Below are 20,098 nucleotides of genomic sequence, written 5' to 3'. Positions count from 1 at the left end.
CGTGTGGTGGAATGAGTGGGTATGGGGTTGGTAAAAGCTTATCCTCATTTAGCACCCAGCCTGGAGGACTGTCATTCATTGCACTCACTGCAGAAAAAGAGCCCTTGCAGGGGACCCAGGACACGTGGTTTTGACAGGATCCATGAGGGAAGAAAAGGGAGGAGAACAGAAGGAAAGGAGGCTGGTGTATTATTTACAGTTGGAGAACTTGAACGGAGCCCTTGTCAGGGGTTGGTTCAAAGCCTTGCGCCTGTAGGGCCATGAAATAGCGACAGACATCTTTGTGTTCATGCTACGGCTCTTTTTTCTTTTTCTTGTTTTTCTTTTTGTTGGGCAATCCTGCCAGGGCTGGGCCAGCGTGCGCGCGCGCCATCTCACTGGGCTGCCATCTGCCCGGCCACCGTTCACCTGCCCCTGTGGCCTGCAAGGGGTAAAGGCGTCCACAGAGGACAGTCTCGTCCCCAGGGGTGAAATTTTGTGTGGCTCTCATCAAGGGCATCTTACTGGTTGTGTGTGACAGGTCTAGTAAGTGTGCAGATGGCAAGATATGCACACACGCACACACGCCCTGAAGTCTCACAGTGGGCAGAGAGGAGGGACTTGGAGGCTCTCGCCGAGAAGGAGCAAAGGCTGCAGCTTGCGCAGTGAGCTGGGTAACAGCGACATGAGGGCACAAAGGAAGCGCAAGGCCAAGAGCGAGGAGCCGGGCACCCCCCCCCCCCCGCATCGGACTTCACCGCTTCCTCCTGCTTCCAGCTCCCATTCGCTCCATATGCTGCCGCACGCAGCCTTCCGGGCCAGAATGGGTTTTATGCCATCGTTTTTATACTAACATGAATGACTCACATCTGTTCCAGTCCCAATTTGCTCTCTAATGTCTTTGGCTGTGAGGAGAGAAACAACTTACCCAGGACTCACCAGTGATGAGAGTGGGGCAGAGTCCACAGCCAGGGACAAGGAAGGTTAGCCCGCCCCGAACGGTGTGAGCTGGGCGGGCCTTTGCAGGAACGTGACATCACACAAGGGAGAACTGAGACCCGGAGGCATGAGGAACCGGCTTACGAGTTGTGATCAGGAAGCAGACCCATTGTAGGACTGCAGGGTGGTCCTAATTCAAGCATGTTGATTCTTCCCATTTCCTGCCATGTCAAATCTTTCCTCGGAGCTTTTCCTCCCCATATTGGTGGCAATGAGGTAAGAGTGGTTTGGATTAATCACCGATGGTAGCTAATCCCCCAGGGGGATCAACCATGTTCTCTATTACTAGGCTGGTTATTAAAATTTTAAATAATTTTTCTGAGCATGGGAACCCCTAGATAGGTTGGGTCCAAGGAGAGATTTACAGGGCCGGACTTTGCATGGAGACCCAACGGCCTTCCAGATGTTTGAACACCCACCCGGAATCGATTTCAATGCTGATTACCCTTACTGGTTTGACAACCCAGGCCGACAGGCCCTTCGGCTGGTTCAGGTAATGATGCACCCCCAGATTCCCTGGACAGTTTTCATAGGCCTACAGACTCTTCCCCATGTGAGTGGAGGACAAAATTAATAATTCGAGAAGCAAGCACCTTGGAAGGAAATCTTCAGTCTCTGCCCAGCATTGCAGACCTTGCATGGCACGGCCTCACCCTGGGGCCTCGGTTTCCCCACATGCCAACCAGTCAGAACGAGGCAGCTCGGCAGCAGGCAGTGCGAGGCTGCGCCGCGTCGGATGCTTTGGCGGTGGTGTTGTGTAACTGTCTGCCATCTGTTACACAGAGGCAGCGTCACAAAGAGCTGAGCAATGGACTCGGCGCTGCAGCTCCTGCCTGGAGCTCACAGCTGCTCCGAGGCTTGCCTGGGCGGCCCCTGCGGAGCCTGCCTCAGAAACTCTGCGCAGGCCAAGGTCTGGAGGCCTGGGCGAGGCACCCTGGAGGAGGTTCAGGGAACTCAGTAGGCTGCAGGGGTGGGGACTCCTGCCACCCCATCACCCCCCTCCCATAATAGCAATCTACCTGTGCCTTTGCACACCCAGCCCAAAGCAGTGATTGGAGAACCTCAGCATCCTTTCAGCAGCTAGGAAACTACCACAGGCAAGCACGGACCACCCCCGGGAGGGCTCTGTGGTTTGCAAGCTCAATTCCATTTTGAACTGCACTGGGAAATACCCCCCCCCCCCCCCGCCAGCAGTTTGATCTCCTCAGCTGTTCCCAATCAAAATCTTTTTTTTTTTTTTTTTTTTTTTTTTTTTTTAGCTGGGTGTGGCGGCGCACGCTTTTAATCCCAGCACTGGGGAGGCAGAGGTAGGAGGATCGCTGTGAGTTCGAGGCCAGCCTGAGACTGCATAGTGAATTACAGGCCAGCCTGGGCTACAGTGAGACCCTACCTCGAAAAACAAAACAAAAAAAATCTTTTTTTTTTCTCAATTTTTATTAACATCTTCCATGATTATAAAAAATACCTCATGGTAGTACCCTCCCTCCCCCCACTTTCCCCTTTGAAATTCCATTCTCCATCATATCCCCCCCCATCTCAATCAGTCTCTCTTTTACTTTGATGTCATGATCTTTTCCTCCTCTCATGATGGTCTTGTGTAGGGAGTGTCAGGCACCGTGAGGTCATGGGTCAAGCACTCTTCAGGGCTGGGGGGGGGGGGCGCAGAGTTGTCCAGTGGCTGAAAGACAAGGCACCACACCCGGGAGGCTTTGGGTGGGAGCTTTTAATTCTGAGCTCATGCTTTGGGGGCTCCGCAGTGTTGGTGACATTTTTTTTTTACCCACCTATAGTCAGGTGTGGGAGCCTCCCCTTACTGAGCTCCGGGAGAGGAGAGGCAGGCGATGCTGGCAGCTGCAGTTCTGGTCGCATCAATGCCACCTCCACAAGAAGCTCCTAGGAACTTGCTTACATCCCTCCCACTAATGTGACCCGGGTCGCTGCTGCCCAGCTCGTGCTGGTGTTCCTGGGACCAGCACCTTGCAGTCCACGCTCTCAGCCAGTTTGCAGATGAGGAATGGAAGGTCTCGGGAAGGGACAAGGCCTGTGCTTCTGGTATAGCTGGCCCAGGTCAGGAACTGCGAAGCCACCATCCCACATCACTCAAGGCCTGAGGGAACTCCATGCAGAATTCTTTCTCGGCTCGAAATCCAAATGCAAGTAGAAGGAAGGTGCGTTTCCAAAAGGCACTCAAGAAGGGGGCTTAAAAAATATTTTTTAAAAAAATTATTTTTCGCGGTAGAGTCTCGCTCTAGCTGAGGCTGTGCGGAATTCACCCTGAGTCTCAGCGTGCCCTCGAACTCACTGCAATCCTCCTACCTCTGCCTCCTGAGTGCTGGGACTAAAGACATGCACCACCACGCCCAGCTAGAAGAAAGATCATCCTTTAGCACCCACTGTCGCCCTGACAGGAATCACTTTCCCACAGTCTCCCAGTGGTCAATCTAACTTTAGCCCCTCCTTTTGGCAAGTTCAAAGCCCTGAAACGCTTATGTGGAGAGAAAAATCCCTCAGGGAGATAATTGTGCCTTAATTTTTAAAAGGACACCTTTAAAGTTAAATTTAGACCAGCTCAGTTTTCCATTAAGCAGAGGGGAAAAAAAAGTTCCCATGCACCTGCAGGAAGGCTTAGAACCCCCCGGGGCGTTGGCTGAACACGGTGTTGGGCCTGATTAGCCAGACAAGCGAACTTCCACCCGGCCGGCTAGCTGGCGGACCCTGGTGCGCGGGCCACGTGTAGCCCCCCACCTCCTTGGGTGAGCCGAGACTCCTCCCAGCCAATGCCCCGCCCAGGGCAGGTTAGCCCTCCGGTGCCCAGCTTGCGGGTGGAGTAGAGGGCATCCCAGGCAAAGCGTTCGAGTCCTGCCGGCGCCCCAAACCAGGGATGGTCTCCGGGGTGTTCGCTTCGGCAGCACCGTGCTCCTCGGCAGCGCCCCCTCTCCGAGCACGGCTCGCTAGCACCGGGGCTCTCCGAGTCAGTCTGTCTGTCGGGCCCGCCCTCCCGAGCCTCGCCCCCCCTCCCTCCTCCCGGGGTGCCCGGCACAGCCTCGGGTTCCGCCGCCGCCGCCGCCGCCGCTCCAGCCAGTTTCCCTGGCGGTGGCGCGCGGAGCATCTCGCCGGCCGCCGCGGTCCTCCGGCCGGAGCGCGCGCCCAGCTCCGTGGGCCCCTCGCCGCCGCCCGCTTCCCGGGCGCTCCTGACGCCCTCCTCCCCTCCCCAGCCCCGGCTCGCAGCTCTCCTAAGCGGGCCGGGCATCTCTCCTGGCATCCAACGCCCGGATCCCCAGGAACAGCGCTGCCCGGAGGAGTGAAGCGTCCCGGACGACCGGAGCCCCTGGCCGCAGGGGGGTGCCCCAGGGCCGCCGCTGCGAGGAGGAGGAGGACGCGGGGGGACCATGCGGCGCCTCACTCGCCGCCTGGCTCTGCCCATCTTCGGGGTGCTGTGGATCACTGTGCTGCTCTTCTTCTGGGTCACCAAGAGGAAGTTGGAGGTGCGGTTGGGACCCGAAGTGCAGACCCCTAAGGTAGGCTGGTTGGAGGCTCGGGGCGCGCGGGAAGGCGCGCGTCCTCTTGAAGCTGGGGCGGGCGGGCGAGGGGTCTGGGTACCCGGAGCAGGTGAATGCGGCTCGCTGGGAGGGAACGGTGGGACATCCGATCGGCGCCAGGCTAAGGCTGTGGGTGGTGGGCACGCTCCTGGGCACAGCCGTGCGCCCAACTTCGGCGGGCGCGCCGGGGTCCCGCGGCCGAGGGGGCGCTGCGCACCCGCAGCCCGAAACAGCCTCGGACGGAGGGCGCCGCGTGAGGTCGCCAGCGGCGGGGCGTGTGGCACCACGGGCTGGGGAAGGGGGTGCGGGTTGGAGGTGGTGGATGTCAGAGTCTGTCACTCAGAAGTCTGGCAGCTGCCAGGCCCGAGCAGAGGATGCTGATGGCTGGCCGGGGTGCACCGAGCTCCTGAGCATCGCAGCTCCTTACAGCCTCCTGGGCGAGTGGGTGCCCTCCTGGCCTGGCTGGTCTGTTGCCATCTGGCTCTATAACCAGCCCCGTAGCCACGTTGCAGGTTGCATGTGCCCAAACACCACGCAGGAGCCCGTGGGGAGCTGAGGACACGGGAATCCAAGTGGAGTTTTCGACTCCTGTCCTGTAGGAGAGGAAGGTTTCCCCTACCGGCTCCCTTCAGATGCGGATCCCTGTGCGTCTCCTCCACAGACTTGGTCATGGGACACCGAGGGAGGCCTTTCTGGGGCAAGTTGGCAGTCAGGCCACCTTTATGAACTGGGTTTAGTCCCCCAGGGTGTGGGAGAAAGTCTGAGAAGATGTTATTGCTGGAAGGGGGAAACTGAGAAATGCCTTCAAGCAGGAGTGAGTCTCTTTAGTTAAGTATGGCAGGGATGGCCTACTATGTGCTGGGCACATAGTGGGTGGACGCATTCTTCCTATTAGTTGTATGAATTGTGGATTGGCCTTATTTTGTACACTGAGAAGCAGGTTGAGGCTCTTTAACTTGCCTTAGGTTTGAACTCAAACTTCCACACTCAGGATTTTCCTAGTAGGGTTGGTTCCCTTTTCACCACGTGCATGGGTCCTTAGGTTTTGGAATCTTGCCAGTGCTCACAACAAACATTTACTTAGCAACTGTGTGCGCACACCAGCTTGTGTGCTAGGTGCTACGGGATGTAGAAATGCAGAGCTTGTTTCCTGGGGAGGTGGATTGGCCCAGGAATGGGCCAGGATCCTCAGGGTGGAGAAGCCAGGAGGGTTGGCCACACTGGTGCCGCAGAGGCCTGGAGCTCAGGGGAGGGCAGTCCAGTTGTACCGCCCCAGCCCCAGGTAGAGGTTAAGGCAGGTTTGAAGGAGTGACACAGCGTGACATGTTGAGGCCAGAGGGATGAAGTGGTGGTGGTGGGGGGCAGCGTGTAAGGGTCCAATCAGAAGGGCTGTGGGAATCTGGGGGGGGGGGTGCGGGGGAAGCAGGGACGTGCTGGTCAGTCAGCCTTTATAGCACTAGGTCCATTTTCTCCTGCAGACCCTGACCACCGATCTCTAGGGATTTTTTTTTTCTTTCCTTTTCCCTAGGTGGTGCTGCTCCTTGTGATGCAGTTAATGATGCCTGCAGGGACACGAACTTTCTCTTTTGTGTTTTGTGTTGAATCTCATTACCTTGACCTCACTTATTCTTAGTTCGCCCCAGGGATCTAGGACAAGAGATCTGTTTCCTCGGGGTGCACCGTCTTTCCTCCTTTGCTGACTCTTCTCATCCTGGTGTGTGCTCAACACGCAGTTAGTGATGGATGTGCCAGGCTCTGTGCTGGGTTTAGGGACTGTTGTCTCTCTGCCGTGTCTCTGTCCTTTGTCTAGGTTGTGAGGACTCTGGAATTCCTTGCTGAAGCCACAGTATAAACAAATGAGTGATGTCATGTCAGGAGCCTGTCACGGAGTTGATCAGTCACCAAATGCCTCTTGCTATTTGGAAATTTTACTCCTCATTTTTTTGTATCCTTCTAAAACTATAAGTTCTAGAGATATTTTGAGATCTTGACAGGTTTTGCTATTACATTTTAAGAATGTTTTATTGATTGATTTGCATGTGTGTGCACACACACGTGTGTTTGTACAGATGCCCCAGGGCCTGTGGCAGCTGCTCACAAACACCAGCACGGGCACCACGTTTTGCCTCAGCCTTATGCAGGCACCAAAGACTACACTTTCAGGGATCATTTCTACAGTTCCTTGTGAAGGCAGCATGGGCATTGAACTTGGGCCAGCAGAATTTGCCAGCAAGTGCCTTTAACAGCCGAGCCATCTTCCCAGCCCATATATTTTGTTTCTTCTGTCAGTGTTTTTCTCCTTTGTATGACTGTATATATGTGTGTGACATGTGTGTTGTATGTACTTATGGGTGTATTCGTGTCTGGTGGCTGAATCCCTCTGTCTCTGTCTCTCTCTCTCTCTCTCTCTCTCTCTCTCTCTCTCTCTCTCTCGCTATCTCTGTGTACACTTCAGGAAAGGGGATGAAGAACAGTTTTATTTTCCATGTTTGGTATGAACAGAAATTGTAAGACACGTCTGAGGGAGTACAATGTTCCCCTGCATGCCAGGATCACCTGGAGAGCTCAGTGAACACACAGAACCTTGGGTCTGTTGTGGAGACTGGGGATTTGGGAGGTCCTTGGGCATTCTCCGTATGATTGTGAAGCAGTCTTTTGGTGGGTGGCCTTTGGGAACTAGATGAGGAATGTCAAGTCTGCTGCTGGTCTGTGGTTTGGCTGGCTAGTGTGAACATGGCCAGATGATGATGTTGTTGGTGTGTTCACAGACCTGGGTTTGTGGGAGTCTTCACACTCATACCAAGTATCAGTTATTCATGCTTTACACCTCTCAGACTTGTACACTTCATGTACACTAGCTTCACAACACACACAAGGGAGATGATATTTTTATGCAACTGAGATCGAAGAATTAGCTCTTTGGTCCAAGATAACCAGGGCCACACACAACAGCATCAGGACAAGAAGAAAATGGCCTTGTTTGGGGCACTGCCTGCCCCATGCATCTTCCTCGCTGCTCACTGTCCGATCTCCCCTTGCAGACAAGGAAGTGGGGTTGAAGGTGTGCTCGGCATGAGCTCTCCACCGACTTTACTTCCTCACCTTTGGATGACTCCCAGGGGAAGACACGTGTGATTATGGAGGTGCTAAGATAGGACCGGCATCAGAAGGAGGTCCACTCTGTCTTATGAGGGCTTCACAGGGACCCAGAAGGTTCTTTGGGTATCTGGAATGCACCAGGTGGTGAGATCTTCCTATGCGTGGTTATAACCAGTGGAAACATTTTCCAGGGCAGAGAATGTTTGCTCAACAGTAAGACTTCAGATGGGACCTGTGTCCATCGGTGGGAAAAATTGATTAAAAAAATATTTTTAAAGGGTCACATATTGATATGTGCCTTTTATCTTTATTTTTTTAAATGGTTTTGTTTATTTATTTATTTGAGAGTGACAGAGCGAGAAAGAGGCAGAGAGAGAGAAAGACACAGAGAGAATGGGCGTGCCAGGGCCTTCAGCCGCTGCAAACGAACTCCAGACGCGTGCGCCCTCTTGTGCATCTGGCTAACGTGGGTCCTGGGGATTTGAGCCTTGAACCGGGGTCCTTAGGCTTCACAGGCAAGCGCTTAACCGCTAAGCCGTCTCCTCCAGTCCCTGATTTAAAAAATTTTAAATGTATTTGTTTATTTTCAAGCAGCAACACACACACACAAGCACACACACACACACACACACACGGGGAGGGAGAGGGAGACAGAGAATATGAGAGTGGGCACAGCAGGGCCTCCAGCTGCTGCAAATGAGCTCCAGGCGCATGTGCCAGGTTGTTAGACCATTGAGCAATCTCTCCAGCCCCAAATTTGGTCTTTGAATGTGTTCATTGCATAGGTTTGTGTAGGAACTACTGAGGCACAATCACGAGTTAAGCTCTTGAGTGTATATGCAGAAGCCTGGGGGGAGTTTTCATGCTTCTGAGATTTCTTCCCAGTGAAGGCATGGAAAAAAGGTAGATGTTTTTCCCCTCCTACTCATCATAGAAGATCATAGTATATATACCTGTAACAAAAGACATGTTGCCATGAGAAAAGCAAAATAAATTCAGTTGATTATAGTTCGGTATGAGATGGGAGCCTTCGGGTTGAGGATTCGAAGACCCAGGGATAAAGAACCTGTGATAGACGTGATGGAGAATAGACAGAAACACAGCGGGATGGGCCGCTTGTCAGCATTAACTTGATTATGTATCTTTAGGTTCGTGTGTGTGTGTATGTGTGTGTTTAGGTGCACATGCATATGGATGCCAGAGATTAGCACTGGTGTCTTCTTTTTATAAAAATATTTTGTTTATTTTTGATTTATTTATTTGAGAGCAACAGACAGAGAGAGAGGGGGAGAGAGAAAGAGAGGGTGGGGGGAGAATATGGGCGCGCCAGGGCCTCCAGCCACTGCAGACAAACTCCAGACGCGTGCGCCCCCTTGTGCATCTGGCTAACGTGGGTCCTGGGGAGTCGAGCCTCGAACCGGGGTCCTTAGGCTTCCCAGGTGAGCTCTTAACCGCTAAGCCATCTCTCCAGCCCCATTAGTGTCTTCTTTAATCCCGTTCCACTGTAATACTGAGGCGGGTTCTCTCACATGCACCCAGAGCTCGCCAACCTGGCTGCTCCGGCTGGTCGCCTTGCCCTGGGCGTCCTTGTCTTTGTCTCTGGAGTGCTGGTGCACTGGGTCGCAGGTGACTGTCGCGCTCGCCTGGCACTTAGGGCGTGTGCATGTGTGCAGAGACCCTAGCTCCCGTCCTCACGTGTTGTCCACCGAGCCATCTCGCCAGCTCCTCTTTAGGCCCTTCGTACGTAGGTCCATGCACCACGCGGGGATGCGGCAGGGTCCTGTCGGGAATAAGGGTCTTATGACCATACGAGGTAGGTCAGAGGATTTTATGGCCAGCTCCAAGGCACAAAAAGTAGGGAGAATATGAAAACAACACAAATAAATAAACTTTATGGCTTGTTCAGGGGAAAGGAGTTATTCTGTGGTCTGCCTTGGAGAAGAAGAATTCTAGGCTCTTTGCCTTGCCCTTGATGGGGAAGAAAGGGGCCATGAAATGGTGCGTGTGGGGGTTCTTAGACACACTTTGCCTCTGGGGTCTTCGCTCTGGGGTATCACTTTTTGAGCTCAACAATATGGTGGAGAGGGTCAGCTTATTCTTCAGAAGTGAGAGTAGTGAGTTTCCTTCTAGTATCTTCTTCAGAGAAGTTAATAATCGTGTATATATGAGAGAGGACTGTTGGCTGGGAACCCTCCAACACTCAGACTCGGCGGGGCCAGCTGCCGCCTCTGGGGTCAGGTTCCGGTCTGCTCCTATGCTCCCGGGCCCTTGTCCTCCTTTCCTTACTGTGCTGGAAAATGTCCCCCAAACTGAGATCACCTGTGCACAATGGGTCACATCCAAGTGACGTGGACAAGGACAAGGCATGCTGCTGTCTTCTCGATTTAAGAAAAAGAACTGGGGGGCTTGGTCAGTGATTAAGATCACTTGCTGCTTAAGTCTGAGGGTCTCTCAACTGGAGACCACCAAGTTTGATTCCCCAGATCCCCGGCAAATAGCTGAGTGTGGCCATACTCATCTGTAATCCCAGTCCACAGTGGGCAGAGACCTGAGAGTCACTGGAACTCCCTGAGAGGCAGCAGCTCCAGGTTGAGGGAGAAAGCCTGTCTCCAGGAAATACAATGTTGAGTAATGAAAGGACAACTGAGGTTTCCTCTGGTCTCTGCACAGACACAGGGCACACACATCTATTCACACATGTGCATATGCCACTCATCACACAGAACATACACACATGCACACACACATACACATGCAAAGTAATTGGATTGGATTTCTTTCTTAGTTTCAAAAAGGGCTGGTTCTATTAATAGCTCAAGTAAAGATTTCTTTAAACTTGACTTTCTAATGTGGATTTGATTTTAATACAGGTTCCTCATCCTTAAATTATTCAGCAAAGCTCTGATTTCTAAATGAAAATCATGGGACACGTTTAATGTTTCAATTCAAACTGTATTTTAATAGTATAAATGCTATATCACTTAAAAGGACTGGAAAACGTTTATTTCTTTTCTTCTCACTTGTTTTCCATTTGGAAAATTATACAATAACTGACAGATTTTTTTCTTAAGTAGCAAAATTGTCTCTTATTTCTAAAAAACTAAATTCAGTGCAAGGGCTTAGTCAAAGTAAAAAGAGTTTTAGGCTTGAGGGAATTTTTAAAAACATATTTTAAATATTTTATTTATTTATTTATTGGAGAGAGAGAGAGGAAGAGGTGGGGGGGATGGGTGTGCCAGGGTCTCCAGCCACTGTAAATGAAATCCAGACACATGTGCCGCTTAGTGTATCTGGCTTACATGGGTACTGCAGAATCAAAACTGGGTCCTTAGGCTCCACAGACAAGTGCCTTAACTGCTATGCTATCTCTAGCCCCTTTAAAAATATTTTATTTTTTTATTTGAGAGAAAGGGAGAGAGAAAGAGAGAGATCAGGCAAACCATGGCCTCTAGCTACTGCAGACAAACTTTAGATACATGTGCCACCTTGTTATCTGAATTATGTGGGTACTGGGTAATCAAATCTGGGTCCTTAGGCTTTACAGGCAAGTGCCTTAACTACTAAGCCATATCTCCAGCCCTTTTAAAATGTATTATTTGTTTGTTTAAGAGAGAGAGAGAGAATAGGTGTGCCAGGGCTTCTAGCCACTGCACATGAACTCCAGACACATATGCCACCTTGTGCATCTGGATTAGGTGGGTACTGGGGAATTGAACCTGAGTACTTAGGCTTCTCAGGCAAGCACTTTAACTAACAGGCAATCTCTTCAGAACTTAAAATATATTTATTTATTTGCAAGCAGAGAGAGAGAGAGAGAGAGAGAGAGAGAGAGAGAGAGAGAGAGAGAGAGAGAGAATGGTTGTACCAGGGCCACTTGCCATTGCAAACAAACTCCAGATGCATGCGCCATTTTGTGCACCTGACTTTAAGTAGATACTGGGGAATCGAACCCAGGCCATTAGCCTTGCTGGCAAGTTTCTTAACTGCTGAACCATTTCTTCAGGCACCCTGAGGGTAGTTTTTAAGGCAGATATTAGAAATGTAAAGGCTTTGAATAAAGTGCCTCCAGCCCCTATGAATATATTGGGTTTGCGCTGAAAATATAGCAAATGCTATTAGAAAATAGCTTGTCTTCCTGTGGCATTTGCCTACCACCAATGACTTAAGTATATGACATTGTTATTTTCCATTTAGTAGAAAATTCCTCCCATTAAAGAAAATTATGAATTTTACAGAGAGCCGCTATTAATCTGGCAATTCTTGGTTCATGCACACTGGACTCTGTCCAGGGGGCTTCGACCATGGCTCCACCCACAGCAGCCCGGTAGCTATGCACATTGGCATTCCGTTTGCCACACTGGCGGCAGAGCAGGGTGTTGTGTTCATGCCCCTTCTGAGGTGAGCCTTGGAGCAGGGACCGTGGGTGGTATTACCTGCTACTTCCGAGCACTGCTTGCTTTTACAGCTGGCAGAAATGCGCATTAGGATCTTAAGGCACAGCATATAGCCTATTTTTACTTTCTGGCTATCACACATGCACACACACACCCCCAAAAGTCTTGAGCCCTCATGCCATCGGACTGACTACAGAGTTTGCCCGGGGTTGACTTTTTGGCCCACCCTGGCTTGCCCCGCTTGGTGGTCCTCAGCACCCAATCTGTGGTCACGTCACAGCTGTCTTCAACTGTCTTGGTTCCCGCTTTGCCCGGGTCCAGCAGGACGCTCTTGTCTTGCCGACTGTGTTCTTGGGGAATCTCTGAGCTAGCTTGGCAAAGGCCAGCTCACCTTAACCCTTGTTCCCTGGTGGTGTCTGGCCTTTTTTTTTTGGCGGGGGGGAGGAAGGGGATGGGGCTTATCAGGAATTCTCACCTCATACCTCCTTCCCAGAGGCAAGAGTGACATCTGCTCAGGTCAGCGAGTCAGAGGGTCAAAGCAGGCAGGTGGATGTGGGGAGGCCCTGTCCCCGTCTCTCTGTGGGCAGAGGGTGCTGCTCTTCAGGCATCTGTTTTCAGCATCCAAAGCTGCTGATGTCTGCTCGGTGGAGGTCGTTTATAATCAGAACGGGGATAGACTAATGTTGCTACTGGCTGACGTGTAAAGCCCAGGATTTCGCGCACGTCTCCATTGCTTCTCCTCCCCACCGTGCACGGGCAGGAGGCTGATCCTTTCTCAGGCTCCCAGGAACCAGTTTGGAAGAGATGTGTTCCTTGTGCTGTTGTTTGGTTTCTAATGTTTACAGTTGTGTCCTTCATCTGGAGCATCACAAAGTCCCTGATGTGTTTTTCTTTCTTTCCTTTTTTTTGTTCATTTTTATTTATTTATTTATTTGAGAGCAACAGACACAGAGAGAAAGACAGATAGAGGGAGAGAGAGAGAATGAGCGCGCCAGGGCTTCCAGCCTCTGCAAATGAACTCCAGACGCGTGCGCCCCCTTGTGCATCTGGCTAACGTGGGTCCTGGGGAACCGAGCCTTGAACCGGGGTCCTTAGGCTTCACAGGCAAGCACTTAACCGCTAAGCCATCTCTCCAGCCTGAAAGTATGCTTTATTTTTTATTTTATTATTTATTTATTTGAGAGTGATAGAGAAAGAGGGAGAGAGAGAAGGAATGAGCGTGCCAGGGCTTCCAGCCACTGCAAACGAACTCCAGACACATGTGCCCCCTTGTGCATCTGGCTAATGTGGGACCTGGGGAACCGAGCCGCGAACCGGGGTCCTTAGGCTTCACAGGCAAGCGCTTAACCGCTAAGCCATCTCTCCAGCCCTTTTTTTTTTCTTTTTTTTTTTTTAATTTAAACAATCTGAATTAAAAAGCAAGGGCAGTTCCCCAACTCTGCCCTTAGGGGCAGAGTGTGGTGATCCCCTCTATAGCTTTTGCAGGTCCCACCCTGGAGGCCTGGCATGACGGTCTGGCCATCTGTTTAGGGGAGTGAGTCTGATGTGCCCTGTGCCCTCTGTAGCCTGAAGCCGGCTCTTCCTGTGGCCTGAGCGTCCCGAGCTGGGCGGCTGGCTTGCTCCTGGGCTGGCTTGCTCCTGCCGTGTCTCTCAGGCACTCGCTGCTCTTTGGAGCCATCAGATAAGGTCTGACCCTTAGAAGCTCCTATCGTGCCAAAATCAGGTTTCACTTTACCCTCTGGCCTTCCTTATCGATGTGGCAGCCTGGGTATCTCTTTCTGCTCTCCATGGTGCCAGGGATAGCTTAGCTTCCTCTGCCCCTGGCTCAGGCTCCTCAGCTGTGAAATGGGGAGAGCGTGCTGCAGCATGGCAAGCACCCCAGAGCCTGCCTGCAGTGAGGGCCCCTTTCTGTTAGGTACGAGTGGCTCTGCAGGGAGACCTTATGGGCATAAATAATTATACCACAGATACTGGGCCTATTACTTATCTTTTAATTATTTTACGCGAAATGCTAGATTAACCAAAAAGAATAAATCATTCTCTGAGTCCTCAGATGTTGAGCTGATTAAGATAGAATCCCTTTAGGGTACTAAAGAACACACACACACACACACACACACACACACACACACGCAGAGGCACCTTGGGAGTTCTGTAATGGCTCCTGGAATTTGCTGGCTCTAGTATTTTGGTATTTTAGAATAAATGGCCTGAAATGACCTTGTGTGGCAGCAGCCTTTGCATTGGCAGCATCTGCTGCCACCGCAGGTCCTAATGAGCGCGAGAAACCTGCTGGGGGCACACAGGAGGAGAGAGCTATGGTGAGAGAAACACCGATGCCACCCAGGGTGTCTTTTTCGCTGCTACTCTTTTTTTTTTTTTTCTTGCCACTTCTGCGCTTGCTTCCGCCACGATCGTCCCCCTTTCTCCCGCTCAGCTCCTGAAACGCCAGCGGGGCTGTAGGGCCAAGAGTCCCTGGTCCTTGGTCAGGAGCTCCAAGGAGAAGTCTGGAGGGTCAGTGGTGCCTGGCCCCATGTCCTGGGCTCTGCAGGACAGAGCTTGTGCTTGCCCTGCCCAAGGTCAGGGACAGCGTGTCTCTCTGGTCCCTGGAGACACAGAACCACGCTGGACCCAAGAGCAGTTCTGTCTGAGGGCGGGAAGCTGTGCTGTGGGCAGCCGCTGTGTGCCATTCAGCCTGTGTCCGTGGGAGCCTTCTCATTGGAAATGGAGAACATCTGATCCTCTGCCTCCGGACAATGCTGAGCTCAAGTACAAAGCCTGTTCTGCATACCATTTCCTGGAGACAAGATTAGACACTTAAAAAAATAATAATCAAATTCACCTCGTGTCACTTGTCTCCCTAACTGTGAGCACTACAGAGGTCCTTCAAGGAAATGCGGGTGAGCAGAGCGCTTGCACGTGTTCCTGCCATTGGGTTGGAAAGTCGGGTGGTGACATTTGAAGCTACCTCAGCCAGCTTCTCTCTGGGGGCTTGACCCTGCAGTTCCACCCGCTCCACATCTCATTCCAGGGCAGGGGACCAGGGCGAGATGTTAATAGAGGTGGTGGGACCATTCCCAAGTTGACAAGCTCTCACAATAGAGGTCTCTTGTCTCTTGTCTCTGTCCTCCATAGTGGGTTGGACATTAAGATTTTCTTCTCTGGTTATTGGGCCCAACGATTGCTATAGTGTCTCTCACTCCTCTGAGAACATTCTAGCTATTCCTGATCCCATCTTAACCATAGAGAAACTGGTCCAATCAATATTTATGTGCCCATCCCTTGCAGCTGCGACGTGCAGGCATAATGGCTGCCAAATTCCTTGATGGCCATTGAAAAATTAACGGGTGTGTGTATTTCAAGCCCATTGTTTTTCCAGGATCTCAGGAAGATCAGACCACATGTGCATGAATTAATTAAACCACCCAGATAATTGGCTATTAATAGATAGCCAATTGATGGCTGCCAGCTGGGTGCTGAATTGACTAATGTCTTTATGGTGGGCAAGTGGTTGACAGACATTGGAAGAGAAGCTGCCTGAATGACCTGACTAAGGAGAGGCTGGATCAGAAGAAGGCAGACAAGAGCTAGCTCCTCTGCCCCACCCTGCCTAGGGCGCTTTATAGTCTACAAAGCATTTCTATGCATCAGCGCTTCATTTGGTCCTTACTGTACCCCTGTGAGGTGAATGTGACCATTCTTGTTTTCTGAAATGTGAGGAATCCGAGGTTATAGAAGGGGGGAGACTTTGGCCTGAGCTTTCTTCTAGACTACAAAGCATGTGCTATTTCTGTTACAGCCATGCTCAACCTCTGGTTAGGTTTTTTTCCCCCCAGGGGAAAATGGAAAATATGCCGTATATGTGAATATATATGTGTGTGATGTGTATATTCTCATATGGGCAAGAAGTTAGTACTTTTTTTTTTTCGGTTTTATGAGGCAGGGTCTCACTCTAGCCCAGGCTGACCTGGAATTCACTATGGAGCATCAGGGTGGCCTCAAACTCATGGTGATCCTCCTACCTCTGCCTCCCAAGTGCTGGGATTAAAGGCGTGAGCCACTACGCCCGGCAAGAAGTTAGTACTTTTGCTAAGAAATGATGCTCATCTTCTTTTTTTTTTTTTTGTTTTGAGGTAGAGTTTCCTACTAGCCCAGGCTGACCTGGAATTCACTATGTAGTCTCTGGGTGGCCTCAAACTCACAGCAATCCTCCTATCTCTGCCTCCCGAGTGCTGGGATTAAAGGCATGTGCCTCCACACCTGGCTTGATGCTCTTTTCCATGAAACACCAGCATGGCTTTTCTGCCTACTGGAGAGACCCGAGGAAGAGATCAAGGGAAATGCAGAGCTTTTTTCCAGAGCGCCATGGAGAACCAGGGGAGGTCAAGTTAAATATACCTCTGTGCTGTGGGAAGATGTGGGCTGAAGTTACAGACTTGGTGGAGTTAGGACAGGAGAGAAGGGCATGGAAACAGGCATCAGCATTAACATAGGAAGGAAGCCAGTTGGCAGGAACACTGGAACCCCTTCCCAGCAGGACAGCTTGTTAGGCATGAGGACGAACAGCTCAGGGCCTCCGGAGGCTAGAGAAGGTGGCGACGTGTAAAAGACCCAAGACCCTGAAGTCCCACCAGGATCTGGTGACGGTGGTGGCTGCGGGCCGAGAGACCGGTTACCTTTCCCATCTCTCGGGTCCATTCCCACTTCTGGGAATGGCTTCTCTTTCTTCAACTATCTCTATTTCTATCACCACCCTTGGTCTAATTATTTGTCCAGGGACACAGAAGCCTGGAAACCTCCCTGGGTGCTCTCTGGACTCAGATGCAGAAGTTGGAGAAAGGCTGTTACACCCCCAATGCCTGCCGTTCCTTTCGGGGTACGGGTCCTGTGCTCCTGCTGGGGGCCCACACTGCTCCTAGGCACCTCCTCCCCCGGTCTGTGAGATGACTAAAGGAAACAAGGCTGTGTCAGTCCTTCCCGAGGCCACCTCAGCTCAGGGCAGAGCTGTGGGGCTAAGACAGGCGCTGTTGACTTGATTCCTTTCATGATGAATCTGCTCCTTAAACCATCAGAAGCAATTCCCATCGAAGAGGGAAAATGTCATTTGAAAGAAGTTACCGCATTCTGTTTGAAGTGCAAGGCAGGTAGGTGCAGGGGGAATGACTCCAAGGGGGTCCCCTCCCACCTCCCCTTAGCTCCCGCCTTCTCTGTAGCAGAGGGCTTCTTGCATATGCCTGTTTTGCTGGTTAGTTCAGCAGGTGTGCTGGCAACCTCTCCATTCTGCCTGGCCAATGGACTGCTGGTTCTCTACCCTGTCTTGGAGGCTAGGTATGAGCAATGGGTAGGCATGAACTCTGGGAAGCACAAAGACAGAATTTTGACCACACCTTGGGTAAGCCGCGGAAGGGCTCACGGTGGTACTTTTGCCTAAATAACATGGCAGCACATGCTGTGTCCCAAGATCCTGAGCTAAAAACATGGCCTTGTCACTCTTGTCTGCTCCTCCTGAACCTGGAAACCCTCAGGGGCTCTGCATTTTTGAAAGACAGACATGGAACAAGGGTGAGCAGACATGTAAATGGAGAGGAGTCCTGTGCCCTGACCCCTCTCTGCTCAGAGGCCCTGACGCCCTGCGGGTCATTCGCGCAGTTCCTGGCCCGACGGAGCCTGCAGTTAGCTCTCCAATGTGAGGTTGCAGGATGTGTTGCCGGGCTTTGCTTTTCTCTTAAAACTGAGCATATATCTCGGGAAACTTGTCGGCAGCATCTCCCAGAGAGGAACATGTGTGCGTACCTAGCACCCTGTAATTTCCCACCCACCCGGAATGTATCTGCTCGGAAGTTCAGACTGCCATGTGCTCCTACTGGAGTTGGCACACATTTTTTTTTTTTTTTGGTCAAGGGCCAAATAATATATTTTTTAATTTTCAGGTTACATGCAATTGCTTATCCCTGAAGTTGCAGTGGGAAAGGATGCAAATAAGTTAGTGTGGCTGTGTTCCAACAAGACTATTTGCAGACACTGAAATTTGACTTTCATGTATTCTTCATAGCTTGTGAGATGTTTTCTTCTGTTGGTATTATTTTGAGATAGTCTTGAATGTATATCCCATTCTTAGTGTGTAGGATGTGCTAAGCCAGGAGGCATGCCACATTTGGCCTGAGGACTGTGGGGGTTCTACTTATTAGGGTACAACCCTGAAGGTAGTGCCCCATGTTGGACGTCACTGTCATGGTTACCCTTGGCTGGAGTTAGGCTGTAAGCAGGAAGGGAGCAGTTGGGGGACCTGAGCATGTTCAGGTTCATGACTTGGGTACAGTTACACAGGCATGTTTACTTTGTAAAAAAAAAAAAGTCATCAAACACCTATTCCTTTCTCGTTCCATGCCTATGTAAAATTGAAGAGAAAAAAAAAATTCTGAACTGTGTGGCTGGAGTGTGACTTCAGGTTTTAGCTCCTCGTTTAGAGGCTGAGCTTAGAAGTGATCGCTATTCTTTTTATAAATATTTAATTGGGGCTGGAGAGATGACATAGCGGTTTAAGGCCTTTGCCTGCAAAGCCCAAGGGATCCCGGTTCGACTCTCCAGGACCCACGTTAGCCAGATGCACAAGGGGGCGCACGCGTCTGGAGTTCATTTGCAGTGGCTGGAGACCCTAGCGCGCCCACTCTCTCTCACTGCCTCTTTCTCTCTCTCAAATAAATAAGTAAAATTAAAAAATATATTTATTTGTTTATTTATGAGAGAGAGGAAGATAAAGAGAGAAGGAGAGAGAGAGAATATAGAGATCCAAGTTCATTGTCAAGCGATTTACTGAAGGCCGGACTCCCGTAGACAATCAGGGACAGAGAATCCAGAGCAGACCCCGCTTCCCCCCCCGCCCCTCCCCCCCGATCTTCCGCTTCCCCGTCATTTCATTCTGTCGTGCTAACCTCACTCCCTGCTCTCTCACTGTGGCGTCGGTTCGAGTCTCGGGAAAGTGAGCCCTTGAACATACTTTTTTTTGGCAACCAGCCTCCAGAGCCTGCATTTGTTCTGCCCCTACCCATCACACACATCTCATTTAGCTCGGTGACACAGTCTGTGTCGGAAGCTGCCTCTTCCGGGATGGGTCATTTCAGAGCAGAAAGCTTCAAAGGGTTTCAGAGAGAGACATGTTGCGCGGTCACCACCGCCTGACATCCCCTCTGTACACATGGGCGGCAGGACGCTGGGGTGTTTCTGCTCCTCAGCTCTGAGAGGGCTAAGGTGCTCCAAGCCTATCTCAAGCGTGATTACAGAGGGGACAGTGAGGAATTTGTCAACAGGTGCTCAACATACAAAGGCTGTAGCAGACAGCTAGAGAGTTCCCCTCAGAGAGGAATCGTCCTATATCTTGCATAATAACACCAATTATTTGGTTGTTTGTGCTGAGAAGTTGAAAGCTATCATGTGCCGGGAAAATACTCAGCATGGAGCAGTAATTATAGATCAGCTGATAATAGAGGATGCCTTGGTTTGACTGCTAATTAGATTATTAGTACTCCAAACAAATACCTGCTATTAGCCATAAATAAGCTGCCTTTGTGAACCTTTCTCCTTCCTTTTACACTTATTTCTGGTGACGGTGCGCTATCTCCTTTCTCCTCTGTGTGTCGTGACTCCCCATCTTCCCATCGTAGGACGCATATCTGCGTATCGAACTGCCGTCGAACGTTTTCTGTTTCCTTTCAGTTTCAGGAGGAGGAGGAGGAGAGTGAGCGCGTGCGCACTGGTGTGTGCTGTTACATGCTGAGCCCTTGATGGACTGTGGGTCTTAGGGCCGAGGTGGGGCTAGTTGGGGGATGGACGCCAGTCTTTCCAGCATGGGTGCAGAGTCTTTGTGGGGTTTATAGGATTTTCTCTGAAATTATACTGGGGTTCATTGCCAAGGAGATGACTGGCTTGCTATCACCGTGGCACACAAGGTGTGGCCCTTGTGGACTCAAGGAGGATGGCAGTGGGTGATTGGGCTTTTCAGGGGTCTGCATTCTCCCGCTCCTCCCCACCAGCGAGAACAGCTACCAGAGGGTGCACTGCTTGTGCCTCTGCTCTGAGGGATGTTGGCAC

The 20,098-nt window shown here is 51.1% G+C and overlaps 1 protein-coding gene across 4 annotated transcripts in view; it reads left to right on the top strand.

The window, feature by feature from the left end:
• The first annotated feature begins 4,160 nt into the window (after positions 1-4,160).
• Galnt14 (polypeptide N-acetylgalactosaminyltransferase 14) overlaps positions 4,161-20,098 on the top strand; it is a 238,256-nt gene continuing 222,318 nt past the window's right edge. For all 4 annotated transcript variants that reach the window (XM_004654516.2, XM_045149835.1, XM_045149834.1 and 1 more), the window contains exon 1: positions 4,161-4,496. In XM_004654516.2, the coding sequence (XP_004654573.1) occupies positions 4,368-4,496 (129 nt within the window). In that variant the 5' untranslated portion in view covers positions 4,161-4,367. The remainder of the gene's footprint in view (positions 4,497-20,098) is intronic.

The sequence above is a fragment of the Jaculus jaculus genome, chromosome 5, assembly GCF_020740685.1.
Source record: "Jaculus jaculus isolate mJacJac1 chromosome 5, mJacJac1.mat.Y.cur, whole genome shotgun sequence".
Lineage (NCBI taxonomy): Eukaryota > Metazoa > Chordata > Mammalia > Rodentia > Dipodidae > Jaculus > Jaculus jaculus.
Note: the sequence above shows the minus strand (reverse complement) of the source record. Positions and strands in the feature narration are given on the sequence as shown.